Source organism: Oncorhynchus clarkii, chromosome 16 (genome assembly GCF_045791955.1).
Source record: "Oncorhynchus clarkii lewisi isolate Uvic-CL-2024 chromosome 16, UVic_Ocla_1.0, whole genome shotgun sequence".
Lineage (NCBI taxonomy): Eukaryota > Metazoa > Chordata > Actinopteri > Salmoniformes > Salmonidae > Oncorhynchus > Oncorhynchus clarkii.
Window position 1 is genome coordinate 26303313 of NC_092162.1, and position 13410 is coordinate 26316722.

Genomic DNA, 13410 nt, shown 5'->3' on the forward strand with positions numbered 1-13410 from the left:
CATGTCTTAATTTAAATTGATTGGTTTACAAAAATCGCATTCTCTAAAAAATAAAAGTGCTTTCATTGATAAATGTAATCTAGCAGAGGTAAATGGCAAATATTAACCATGTACGCTGTCTATATCTCTTGTAATTGATATAAGTCAACATTAAGTATTTTTACGTCAATTGTTACAGCTGTACTGTTTTAAAAACCCAATAATGCCGTAGGTCCATCAGACCCACGTTCATTGGGTGAATAACAAAAACACCACACAAGGGTTAAGCTTACACGCAGGTGTTCAGAGCATGCTAATTAGCACAGGTGGCCGCCTTTGTCTTCCGTAAACAAGTGCTGTAACATGGAGATATGGCCATGTGGGAACACTAACCTTATGTCTAGATGTGTGTGAATTGCAACTATATTATTTTCAGTCAATCTTTGGGATGATCCATCTATGGATCACATGTAATCAATTGAGTATGAAGACAGGATAAGCTTCCAACATCTCTTTAATTGGCTTTGAGTCATGGATTATAGCAGTAAATATGAGCTATTAAACATTTTCTTGCCATCACCAAAATAGTTGTGAATATACAAAGACATGAAAAGTTCATAACGGAATACTGTATATCACTTGACCCATTCTTTTAATGCAATCAATTACAAATTGAAGTAAGAACTTGTTAACTCATAAAAGGGGAACAAAATTGACACATTTCAAGCAAAACAATTGTTTGAAAGAGGCATTTTAAAAACAGAAACTGAGAACTATATAATACACATGGCAATTCAGTCCAGTGGTTCTCCATCTATTACAATGTAAAGCCGGAGTTAGTACGTCGTCGTTCAACACAATTTACAGTCTCGTTCTCAGGGTTGTCCTTCCAACGTAGAAGTCGTCTCATCAAACAGACTGAGCAGGTTCTTTGGTTCAAAGCTGGGTCGAGGGAGGGGCTCTGAGCGGACCCAGTTCCGGACGGGCCATTGGGAAGTGTGTGTAGATGTGTTGTGCTGATTGTGTGCGTCCATGGACCGGTCTATCTGGCTGAGTCTGTGAGAGCTTGTGCCTTTAGGGGACCCTGTGAGTGCTGTCATTGTGTGGCGGGATCTGTCTGAGTGGATGCTGGAGGGTGTGTGTGCGAGGTTGAGGCTACGTGAAGGTGTGTGGATGTGACCAGAGTGTGTAGGGGTGTGGGCAGGACTGAGTTGATGGAATACTGGAGGTGAGTTCGGCAGAGGGGTGGAGGTGCTTCCCATGGATAGCCGGGATTTGATTCTGTTGAATGAGAAAATTGTGAGAATGTCAAAGGGCAATAATAAGTGAAATATAAGTTAAGCCTTTTTCTATTGAGTAACTGTGGCTGAAAGGATGGACAAAAGATTGATCTCACCATACTTTTTCAGCAGCAGTGCTAACATTGCATTTTATTTTAATATATTTTTATTATGCCTATGTATGTTATGTTGTGAATTTGAACATGAAATATGTGTCTCTTGTAGATTATTCTTGTAGATTTTTCGTATGATGTACCCTATGACTAATGAAAACTTGCTATGTCCTCATTGAGATTTTACAGACATGTTTAATACGCGTTATTTATACACTTTTGTAATATTTATGAAATGCATATTGTTATATTTGGTAGCACTTATTTATTTTTCCTTTGCCTCCAACCCCCTTCGATGTGTGGAACGGATGTGGGTGGGGCCAGGTCCACATAATGGTGCAACTTTCAAAAAATCCCAAAAGCTCTGACGAAGGCCGTGTGGCCGATACGTAAGCTTATTAAAGATCGGTGATACTATCAAGAGCAGTGTACGGTTTTCTTTTTCCTTCAATATATTTTTATTGTTGACTCTTTTAGCTTAACAGGTACAGTTGCGGACAAATATATTGCAACCCTTGCACTTCTTAACCTCTTGAAACTAGGGGGCAATATTTTCATTTTTGGAAAAATAACGTTCCCAAAGTAAACGGGCTATTTCTCAGGACCAGATGCTAGAATATGCATATAATTGACAGCTTAGGATAGAAAACACTAAAAAGTTTCCAAAACTGTAAAAATATTGTCTGTGAGTATAACAGAACTGATATTGCAGGCAAAAGCCTGAGAAAAATCCAATCAGGAAGTGACTCTTATTTTGAAACCCCTGTGTTCCTATGCATCCCTATTGCCCATTGAAAGGGATATCAACCAGATTCCTTTTCTATGGCTTCCCTAATGTGTCTACAGCCACTAGACATAGTTTCAGGCTTTTATTTTGAAAATTTTGCGTGGACAACATTGTGTAAGTGGCCAGCTGAGGGCTCTGAGTGATTTGTGCGTAATAGACAAAGGCGGCCATTGTTTCTCTCTTTCCTACTAAGAAGCCACCTGTCCCGGTTGATATATTATCGAATAGATATTTGAAAAACACCTTGAGGATTGATTTTAAAAACGTTTGCCATGTTTCTGTCGATATTATGGAGCTAATTTTGAATATTTTTCGGCGTTGTCGTGACCGCAATTTCCGGTCGAATTCTCAGCCAAACGTGAAGAACTAACGGGAGTTATTTCGGCTACAAAAATAATATTTTTGGAAAAAAGGAACATTTGCTATCTAACTGGGAGTCTTGTGAGTGAAAACATCCGAAGCTCAAAGGTAAACGATTTAATTTGATTGCTTTTCTGATTTTCGTGACCAGGTTGCCTGCTGCTAGCTAGGCATAATGCTATGCTAGGCTATCGATGAACTTACACAAATGCTTGTCTTGCTTTGGCTGTAAAGCATATTTTCAAAATCTGAGATGACAGGGTGATTAACAAAAGGCTAAGCTGTGTTTCAATATATTTCACTTGTGACTTCATGAATATTTTCTAGTAATATTTATGTCCGTTGCATTATGCTAATTAGTGTCAGTCGATGACAACGCTCCCGGATCCGGGATGGGTAGTTAGAGGTTTTAACTTAAGGCACACCTGTTAATTGAAACGCACCTTCAGTGCTCGGTTGTCTCCACCAAGTCTGTCCCTAAACAATTTGATTTGCTGGTTTTACACATTAAAAACGTTCAAATAACTATTTGTTGACTGTGTCTGGGTGTTATCAGCCACCACCAACACCGGCCTGTACTCTAAATGCCCTAAGTTCTCTTCTGGCCCCTTCCACCAGCTGACAAACTAACCCCGATTCAGATGACCATCCTACCCATGCTAGACTACGGAGACTAAATGTATAGATGGGCAGGTAAGGGTGCTCTCGAGTGGCTAGATGTTCTTTACCATTCGGCCATCAGATTTGCCACCAATGCTCCTTACAGGACAGATCACTGCACTCTATACTACTCAGTAAACTGGTCATCTCTGTATACCCGTTGCAAGACCCACTGGTTGATGCTTATTTATAAAAACCCTCTTAGGCCTCACTCTGCCCTATCTGAGATATCTACTGCAGCCCTCATCCTCCACATACAACACTCGTTCTGCCAGTCACATTCTGTTAAAGGTCCCCAAAGCACACATCCCTGGGTCACTCCTCAGTTTGCTTCAGCTAGCGACTGGAACGAGCTGCAAACACTCAAACTGGACCGTTTTATCTCAATCTCTTCATTCAAAGACTCAATCATGGACACTCTTACTGACAGTTGTGGCTGCTTCGCGTGATGTATTGTTGTGTCTACCGTCTTGCCATTTGTGCTGTTGTCTGTGCCCAATAATGTTTGTACCATGTTTGTGATGCTGCCATGTGTTGCTGCCATGCTGTTGTGTCTTAGGTCTCTCTTTATGTAGTGTTGTCTCTTGTCGTGATGTATAAAAAATAAAAATATATTTTTTTTTTCAGTAGGCCGTCATTGTAAATAAGAATTTGTTCCTAACTTTTGGGACTGGGGGGGGGGGGCAGTATTGAGTAGCTTGGATAATAAGGTGCCCAGAGTAAACTGCCTGCTACTCAGGCCCAAAAGCTAGAATATGCATATAATTAGTAGATTTGGATAGAAAACACTGAAGTTTCTAAAACTGTTTGAATGATGTCTGTGAGTATAACAGAACTCATATGGCAGGCGAAAACCTGAGAAAAAAATCCAACCAGGAAGTGGGAAATCTGAGGTTTGTAGTTTTTACAAGTCATTGCCTATCGAATATACAGTGTCTATGGGGTCATATTGATGTCTTCACTATTATTCTACAACATAGAAAATAATAAAAAATAAAGAAAAAACATTGAACGAACAGGTGTCCAAACTTTTGACTGGTACTGTACATTATCCAGCGACAGTAAAGTAGTCTGAGTGTACAAAACATTAGGAACACCTTCCTAATATTGACTTGCACCCACTTTTGCCTCAGAACAGCCTCACTTCATTGGGCATGGATTCTAAATGGTGTCGAAAGCGTTCCCCACGGATGCTAGCCAATGTTGACTCCAATGCATCCCACAGTTGTGTCAAGTTGGCTGGTAGTGGATCACTACTCTAAATAGCTCGTTCCATCTCATCCCACAGATGCTCAACTGGATTGAGATCTTGTGACTGGGCAGGCCACTGCAGTAAGCTGAATTCACAGACATGTTCATGGAACCATTCCTGGACAATCCTAGCCTTGTGGCATAATCCTGCTGAAAAAAAACTGAGTTGCAGATGGATACACTACCGCCATGAAGGGATGCACCTGATTAGCAATGATGTTCAGATATCCTGTGGCATTCAAACGTTGCTCCACTTTCATCAAGGGGCCCAAAGTGTGCCATGAAAACATCCCACATCACCAGCCTGCAATGTTGATAACCACTTGAGTAAATGCTTTTCTCCATACCCTAGTCCACCCATCAGCAGGAACCCAGATTCCGACCAGGCAATGTTTTTCCAATTCTCCAGGGGCTACTGTTTTCATTCCTTAGCCCACTGCAATCGCAGTTTCTTGTTTTTTTGCTGAAAGAAGTGGAACTAAGGTCCAGCAGTGTTGTGGTTCTTGACAGACTCAAACCGGTGCGCATTGCATCTACTACCATACCCCGTTCAAAGACAGTAAAATCTTTTGTCTTGCCCATTCACACTCTGAATGGCAAACATACATCAATGTCTCAAAAATACTTTTTAACCCCTTCATCTACACCGATTGAAGAGTATTTAACAATAAGGGATCATAGCTTTCACTTGGTCAGTCTCATGGAAAAAGCAGGTGTCCTAATGTTTTGTACACTCAGTGTATATGAATATGCAGAAAAAGGGACAATGAGGTTGCATTAAATGGAGAACTCCCTCCCAATCAATATCTCAAATGCTCACTCTCATTTGGATGTTATCTGGTCTCGTGTCAGTTCAGAGTTGGTCATTTACCTGTGAGAGAAGGTGGGGGAGTGCTCCGGGCCCAGGGCGTCGGGCAGAAACACCACGTCCTCGAGGCTGCCTGAGTCAGTGTGCATCATGGCACTGGGGGGCAGCATGAACTCCAGCTCCGAACTCTCCTTTGGAGGGGTGCACGGTGAAGGGGGCGTCCAGCGTGGAAGGAACGGGAGGTTGAGAGAGGAGAAGAGCCCCCAACCAGAGTATAAAATAGACTAAGAGAGAAAGGTAGAAGATACACAAGTTTATTTGAATAGAAGTACAAATCAAACAGGTCCATCTTGAACAACATTGAGAGTCTATCCACAGGGATGCAAACTGGTGAGGGCCCAAAAAGGAGACACTTATTTTGCGAAAAAATTAATTCCCTGCTTAGCGTGAAATGCAGGTTAAATAATTAAACAACAAATTATATGATTTACATGATCAGTCTGTGTGTAAAATAAAAAGGGGTTAATGTGAACCTAACTCATCTAAAAAATAAAAATAAAAAAGCAATCCAATGCTATTTGTTGCCTAGACTTTACAGCAAACGACACTGAAGTCTTGAGGGGAAAAAAAAAACAATACACCAATATTGCAGTTAGCCATGACAGCCTTTATAATAGAACATTTGTGACCACATATCTAAAATATTGCACTTGGGGAAAAACATCTTAAAAGTAGAAATAGTTTCATTCTAACTGGCACTCTTTTTGCTCTATTATAGTGGCCACTATAGAAGATATCGATCAAGTGCACAAGGCTACATGTGCAAAAATAATGTTCAGAGTAAAATAAACATAACAATCCCCCTCACTCTCACACAAGTGATACTGTCAAGTTCAACAACAAAAGCAATATTTTTGGACTACACTGCACATTACTACATTATACACTTTCTGCCTGTGGACATGTGTTCTACAATGTGCCAGCAGAGCATGATACCCTTTGTTGGCATAATTGATCTCTTTCAGGCAGAGAGTACACCTAGCATACCCCTTTTAATCCACTGTATTGAAAAAGTGAGAAAGAGGGAAAGTGTGTGGTGTTCCTTTCACCTCCAGAGTGGCATCCAGCTTAAGCCAGGCCCAGCTCAGCTACACTTGATCCCTGAATCCACTTGTTTAACAAGCAATGCCTCATTTTCAACTAATTCTCTCATTCTGAAAATTAACCACATACTGTAGATGGAAAACATTATTTCACAGCAAGTAGTTAGTTAGCTAGTTAAAATGTCAGATTGCCAGGGTCCTAGTAAGCAACTAAAGTGTTATAAATTGAGGAACGGAAAGGAGTCAAATACCAGTTAATACTATAGCGAATTGGTTAGGTTACTAACGTTAGCTCATCTGATGTTGTAACATTAGCTAGACAACGTTAGCTGTCTGACTTCATTAACCAACTAATTTTCACACCATAAACTCAATTTGATCAGTTAAGTTGGCTAATGTTGCTCAACATTTCTCTGGCTAGCTAACGGAGAATTTGATCCAGCTAGCAAGCTACTTAACAATGCTAACAATACTTGTTCCACCACACTTTCTCCCTCATCTCAAACTTTCCAAATGCCAGTTGTTTTTCAAGTACGCTCCATCATCTTCTCACACCTGTCCCCGTGGTCAGGCTTCTCACCTACCTCTTCGTTATCGTTCAGGGAACGTGCTGCTGTAACCGGCAAACTGCGTTTCTACTCTCTGCTGTCTTTCCAGAGCGCACGCTGATGCTGTAACTAGCAAATTGGTTGTTCCTTCTCTCTTCAGTCACGTGCTGCATTATGTTGTTATGTGAACAATTAGCTGAGCCTTGGATACAGCCACTATTGCTCCAAAAGCACATCACTCGTTCGCTTACAGCCAGTAATGATCCAAAGCCACCCCCCAACCAACATTTTCTCAATGTATCTACACGAATCATGTAGGTCACCTATTTTGGATTCAAAACGGCAAATTTTGCCGAAAGGTGACTAGTTTGCACCCCTGTATCCAACATGTGTATCATAGCTACTTTAGAATATATTTTCTTATGCTGGTTAGCAGTTGAGTTTGAACAAAATGTATTATTAAAATAGTTAAATCGCAGTTTAGAGGGAGGCGGAAAGTTATGGCGGCTGGGTTTACCAACCTGGCAGAAGGCGACTAGTGTGAGCAGGGTTTCGCGGAGGAAGAGGGAGACATGGCGCCTCCAACTGTGTCTCCTGACCACTGGCAGGGTGAGGAGCTCGGGCACGGTGGCCCTCACAGACAGCTCCGGGGCCAGCATCATCCGCAGCACAGTCTGCAGCTCCACTGACAGGCCTGGAAGTATACAGACAATAACGGGAAACAGAAAATTTAAGATAAAAAGGATGACCCTAATAGGCATAAAATGTGAAGGTCCAGACTCGAGACAAATTTGCCAGGTGCAAACCATATGAAAAAAATTATTCCCTTACACTGATGCTCCCGATTGCTTTTCAATATTAGACAAACACATGGAAGGACATGACAGTGTGCAGGTTAATTTCACTGCGTTTTATCATTGCAACATTTGATGTACAGTTAGTTACATTCAACGTGGTTGTCCGAAACGTGTTCACAGCTGGCGATGCCTTACCGCAATTGGGTATTTCCCATCATTTGTTAGAATATCAATGAGTCATCAGCATCTTTCCTTTGCGGTACCTCAAACTGTCGTGATTAGCACCTGAGAAACTTTTATGAGGAGTTTTACTCCTGGCTCAGAGTTTGAGCAGTGTCTGAACATCATCCTAAAACCTACTCCGAGTTGAGTTTTTTTGTCTTAAAAACAGGTTAACAGGATTCCAAGTACCTTCTCTGAGATGCTTTGTGGATACGGTCCCAGATGTGTAAAAGCTGCCATTACCCATTATCTGTGTCATATTTAGAAGATTGTTAAATTGTAAAAATAAAAAAAAGCCCATAAATATATTGTACAAAAAAACAACAACCTGCCATTACCATTGGTAAACTCTGCAGGTAGACGGCCTTGTCTAAGCTGCTGCCATCCCTCTCCCCCTTTTGGCACCTCCATATTGCAAGCCAGCTCCAAGATGGACACGCCAAGACTGAGAAAAACAGGAAAGTCTCATTATTACTAATTGATTAGATATAAATCATGTTTTTTCCCCACCAGATGCTCAAAGCACTTCACATCGTAAAGGGGAATCACTTCCTCCATTATTAAGGAGTATAGGGAGCACCGGCATCATCACCTGAAAACATCAGCAGCAGGGCCATACTCGCCCTTCAGCAGCTCTGGGGCCATGTATCGGGGATCACCCTCCTGGACATCCTTCTCCCTCCCCTTCCCCTCCGGCAGGCCAGCGGCGACTCCCTCCCCTCGGAGCTCCAGGGCCAGCCCAAAGTCTCCTAGTTTGAGGCGGCCAGAGCGCGTCAGGAACACGTTGGCCGGCTTGAGGTCCAGGTGGGCGAAGCCACGAGCATGAAGGTGGTGCAGCGCCGAAAGGAGGTCGCACAAGTATGCCCACGCTGCAGGCTCATCTGTAGAGTAATGGGAGAAAAATGTGTCATTATGGACACACAGGGTTACATTCCTCAGGTATTGTTAGCACAGCCGTATTGTGTATCAGTGGCGGTCAGACAAAGTGTATCAACAGAAATCATCACACCCCAAATGTCATAGAAATAGGTAACTAGAACTATAAACAAATACAAAGAAACTCACATTAACTACATTTAATTTCACTGCCATTCACAAATCACATCCATGGAACAGTAGTATGCAACATATGATGTGTCACACAGTGCACCTTTCCAATTTTTACTGACTGACCTGGGCTGGAAGGTTGGGCCTCGGCGTGCAGCAGCAGGCTGGTGCAGCACAGCTCCATCTGGATGTACAAGCGGCACCCCTCCTCCCAGGCTGCCACAAAGCCCAGGATGTGTGGGTGGGGGCACAGGCGCTCGTGGTTCTGGGCCTCCCGCATGCTCCTGTTGCGCTCACTGTTGCCCCTGAAGCGCTGGACTGAACGCTTGACAGCGTAGTAGTGCCCGTCCTGGTGGCTCAGCACCTGGGAAGCGGTCAAGTGGAGCTCTGAGATCTTGTTCTTGTGTTATTTAGGCTCTCCACATTAAAGATGTTGATTGACATGATACATTTTATTTTATCTATGATATTTTAATTTCCCGTGCATCCGTTTTGGACAGTTCCCACTCACCTTGTACACCTCACCGAAGGACCCTCTCCCCAGCAGGCCCAGGTTGGTGAAGCACTGGTTGAAGTAGGACTGCTGTCTGCCGGGGTCGTACAGCGACAGCGGAGGGGGAGATTTGATGAGGGAGTGGGAGAGGGGAGACCAGGGGGACGGGGGGCGCTGGGGGAAGACCCGGCTCAGAGGGGGGCAGCCCTTGGACGGGGGGCGCGGGGGTAGTGAGTGCGAGATATGGGCGGGAGTCGAGAGAGATGAGGTGGAGGATGAAGAGAAGGGGAGGCGGCGTTTCTTAAGGGAGAAGGACTGCTCAGCCTTGGAGAAGTGGGTGGGGAGGGGGAGAGGTGTGGTGGCAACTTTGGTTTCCAAGTACACAGACATGGCTTGGAGAAGTTGAGGGATCAATAAAGGAGCATTGGCCTGGGAAGTGACAGGGAAGGTAAGGTGACCGTAGGATCCTGAGTTTCTGAGCACAAGTTCTGAGATTCAGAGCTGAGAAAATAAAGGTCAACATTAGTGCGCTTTCAACATAGTCAAGACAAGATGATGTTGACATTGGGTGCAAAACGGATAACAAATCTGTAAAAGACAACCTAATCAAAGCCACTTTAGGTAGCTAACAATAATAGCCTGAACCACATGGGTGACGTGTCAGTCAAATACCCATTGACCAACTAAGCTGGCACAAATGTCATTGATCTTGTTTCTGGTAAATAAATTAACGTTGTCAGCTAATAACTGTAGCCTTGCCATCGATTTGGGTAATCTTAACGTTAACATTACATGGACATTGCATTATTCAATTTAAACAACAACTAGCCAGGTCTCCAAAAGGAGTTTACTTACCAGACTGGACGAATTCTATCAAAATGAACAGCTTAATTCCAAGTGGCAGTCATCAACGTAGCTAATAGTAGCATTCTTATGACCAGAGAAACACGAAAGTCATCTTTAGATTAAAATATACTGGTTAACGTTCGATAGTTGGCAAATAGAGCTGGCTAGCTCCTATCCAAGTCAAGCACATTGTATTTCATGGAAAATATATGTTCCTGAACCAAAGGAGAACGACTTTCCCCGCCTCAACCAAGTACGGTTAGCTGCAGCCCAATATTGCGACCGGAGGACTTCTTCTTCGATGAGGTTTAACGGCGGTTGGCATCCAATATATGTTGCATTACCGCCACCTACTAGACTGGAGTACAACTCCCTTATGCTTTGCTTGAAAAAAACAAATACCCTACCATCGAACACTACACTCACACATTTAAAAAAAAAAAAAAAAAATTTAAAACACACCCTACTCCACTATTTAGTCCCACCTCATGCCAACAACTTGAAAGGATGTGACACCGTCACGTAACACACCCTGTAACTCTTCTGATGTCAAGTCTCGCACTGTAAATACTGCACGGCCAATTCAGACATCAGATTGACCATGCAATGCCTTTAAAGCAATTCTGCACCCATACTCCGTAGAATATGCAGCTGCCACCACCTCAATTTTCTGCGACTCACGTTCCATCCCTGCAGTAGCGTTAACAACCATTGCTATAAAATGCTAAAAATCTAATTTGACTGAAACTTGTCACTTGCCGGCCTATCCCTCTGTACTGGTACAGATCTACTACTCACACCCCTCTCAGGATTCCTCCCCCTTGACCCATCTTCCTCTACTTTCTTAAGTGCCTCAGCATATGACAACTTCTGCATTACTCTAACCTTGGAAACCTCAACCTACCTCTCTCGCATGGGATATTTCTTATCCCCAGCTCCATGGGCATCCCTACAATTAACACATTTTTTTTTATTTTTTAGAAAAAATAATTTATTACGTTCAATACCATTCATTCTTTACAACTCATAATTTTCATTCATACTCCAATAATGGTATTTTAATTTAACTAAACAAAAACCCCAAACAAAACCTCAGGGGAGCATCTTCCCTCCCCGTCATCCTACAAACTACAGTGCCTTGCGAAAGTATTCGGCCCCCTTGAACTTTGCGACCTTTTGCCACATTTCAGGCTTCAAACATAAAGATATAAAACTGTATTTTTTTGTGAAGAATCAACAACAAGTGGGACACAATCATGAAGTGGAACGACATTTATTGGATATTTCAAACTTTTTTAATAAATCAAAAACTGAAAAATTGGGCGTGCAAAATGATTCAGCCCCCTTAAGTTAATACTTTGTAGCGCCACCTTTTGCTGCGATTACAGCTGTAAGTCGCTTGGGGTGTGTCTATCAGTTTTGCACATCGAGAGACTGAAATGTTTTCCCATTCCTCCTTGCAAAACAGCTCGAGCTCAGTGAGGTTGGATGGAGAGCATTTGTGAACAGCAGTTTTCAGTTCTTTCCACAGATTCTCGATTGGATTCAGGTCTGGACTTTGACTTGGCCATTCTAACACCTGGATATGTTTATTTTTGAACCATTCCATTGTAGATTTTGCTTTATGTTTTGGATCATTGTCTTGTTGGAAGACAAATCTCCGTCCCAGTCCCAGGTCTTTTGCAGACTCCATCAGGTTTTCCTCCAGAATGGTCCTGTATTTGGCTCCATCCATCTTCCCATCAATTTTAACCATCTTCCCTGTCCCTGCTGAAGAAAAGCAGGCCCAAACCATGATGCTGCCACCACCATGTTTGACAGTGGGGATGGTGTGTTGCTTTTACGCCAAACATAACGTTTTGCATTGTTGCCAAAAAGTTCAATTTTGGTTTCATCTGAACAGAGCACCTTCTTCCACATGTTTGGTGTGTCTCCCAGGTGGCTTGTGGCAAACTTTAAACAACACTTTTTATGGATATCTTTAAGAAATGGCTTTCTTCTTGCCACTCTTCCATAAAGGCCAGATTTGTGCAATATACGACTGATTGTTGTCCTATGGACAGAGTCTCCCACCTCAGCTGTAGATCTCTGCAGTTCATCCAGAGTGATCATGGGCCTCTTGGCTGCATCTCTGATCAGTCTTCTCCTTGTATGAGCTGAAAGTTTAAAGGGACGGCCAGGTCTTGGTAGATTTGCAGTGGTCTGATACTCCTTCCATTTCAATATTATCACTTGCACAGTGCTCCTTGGGATGTTTAAAGCTTGGGAAATATTTTTGTATCCAAATCCGGCTTTAAACTTCTTCACAACAGTATCTCGGACCTGCCTGGTGTGTTCCTTGTTCTTCATGATGCTCTCTGCGCTTTTAACGGACCTCTGATACTATCACAGTGCAGGTGCATTTATACGGAGACATGATTACACACAGGTGGATTGTATTTATCATCATTAGTCATTTAGGTCAACATTGGATCATTCAGAGATCCTCACTGAACTTCTGGAGAGAGTTTGCTGCACTGAAAGTAAAGGGGCTGAATAATTTTGCACTGCCAATTTTTCAGTTTTTGATTTGTTAAAAAAGTTTGAAATATCCAATAAATGTCGTTCCACTTCATGATTGTGTCCCACTTGTTGTTAATTCTTCACAAAAAAATACAGTTTTATATCTTTATGTTTGAAGCCTGAAATGTGGCAAAAGGTCGCAAAGTTCAAGGGGGCCGAATACTTTCGCAAGGCACTGTAGATACTTTTGTACCTGTTTCCTAGAGCATCTTCACAAGGTCCTTTGCTGTTGTTCTGGGATTGATTTGCACTTTTCGCACCAAAGTACGTTCATCTCTAGGAGACAGAACGCGTCTCTGAGAGGCACTGAGTTTGAAGGTAAGCCTTGAAATACATCCACAGGTACACCTCCAATTGACTCAAATGATGTAATTTAGCCTATCAGAAGCTTCTAAAGCCATGACATCATTTTCTGGAATTTTCCAAGCTGCTTAAAGTCACAGTCAACTTAGTGTATGTAAACTTCTGACCCACTGGAATTGTGATACAGTGATTTATAAGTGAAATAATCTGTCTGTAAACAATTGTTGGAAAACTTACTTGTGTCATGCGCA

The 13410-nt window shown here is 42.5% G+C and overlaps 1 protein-coding gene across 1 annotated transcript; it reads right to left on the reverse strand.

Moving 5' to 3' along the window:
• Nucleotides 1-475: 475 nt before the first annotated feature.
• On the reverse strand, nt 476-10597 carry LOC139368269 (protein kinase, membrane associated tyrosine/threonine 1). The gene is made up of 8 exons (XM_071106992.1): nt 10304-10597; nt 9467-9949; nt 9082-9319; nt 8501-8789; nt 8247-8353; nt 7411-7583; nt 5302-5522; nt 476-1260 (listed from the first exon to the last, which is right to left on the reverse strand). The coding sequence occupies exons 2-8, from the start codon at nt 9836-9838 to the stop codon at nt 855-857; spliced, it is 1806 nt and encodes a 601-aa protein (XP_070963093.1). The 5' UTR covers nt 9839-9949; nt 10304-10597; the 3' UTR covers nt 476-854.
• Nucleotides 10598-13410: the final 2813 nt, after the last annotated feature.

Bases quoted from the DNA above. Each gene is read 5' to 3' on its own strand.
- LOC139368269 (XM_071106992.1), bottom strand. From the start codon at position 9,838: ATGTCTGTGTACTTGGAAACCAAAGTTGCCACCACACCTCTCCCCCTC. The intron at 8,354-8,500 runs GTGATGATGCCG...TGTTTTTCTCAG, and splicing joins CCTGCTGCTGATGTTTTCAG to TCTTGGCGTGTCCATCTTGG. The intron at 1,261-5,301 runs GTAAATGACCAA...CTCATTCAACAG, and splicing joins TCCCCCACCTTCTCTCACAG to AATCAAATCCCGGCTATCCA.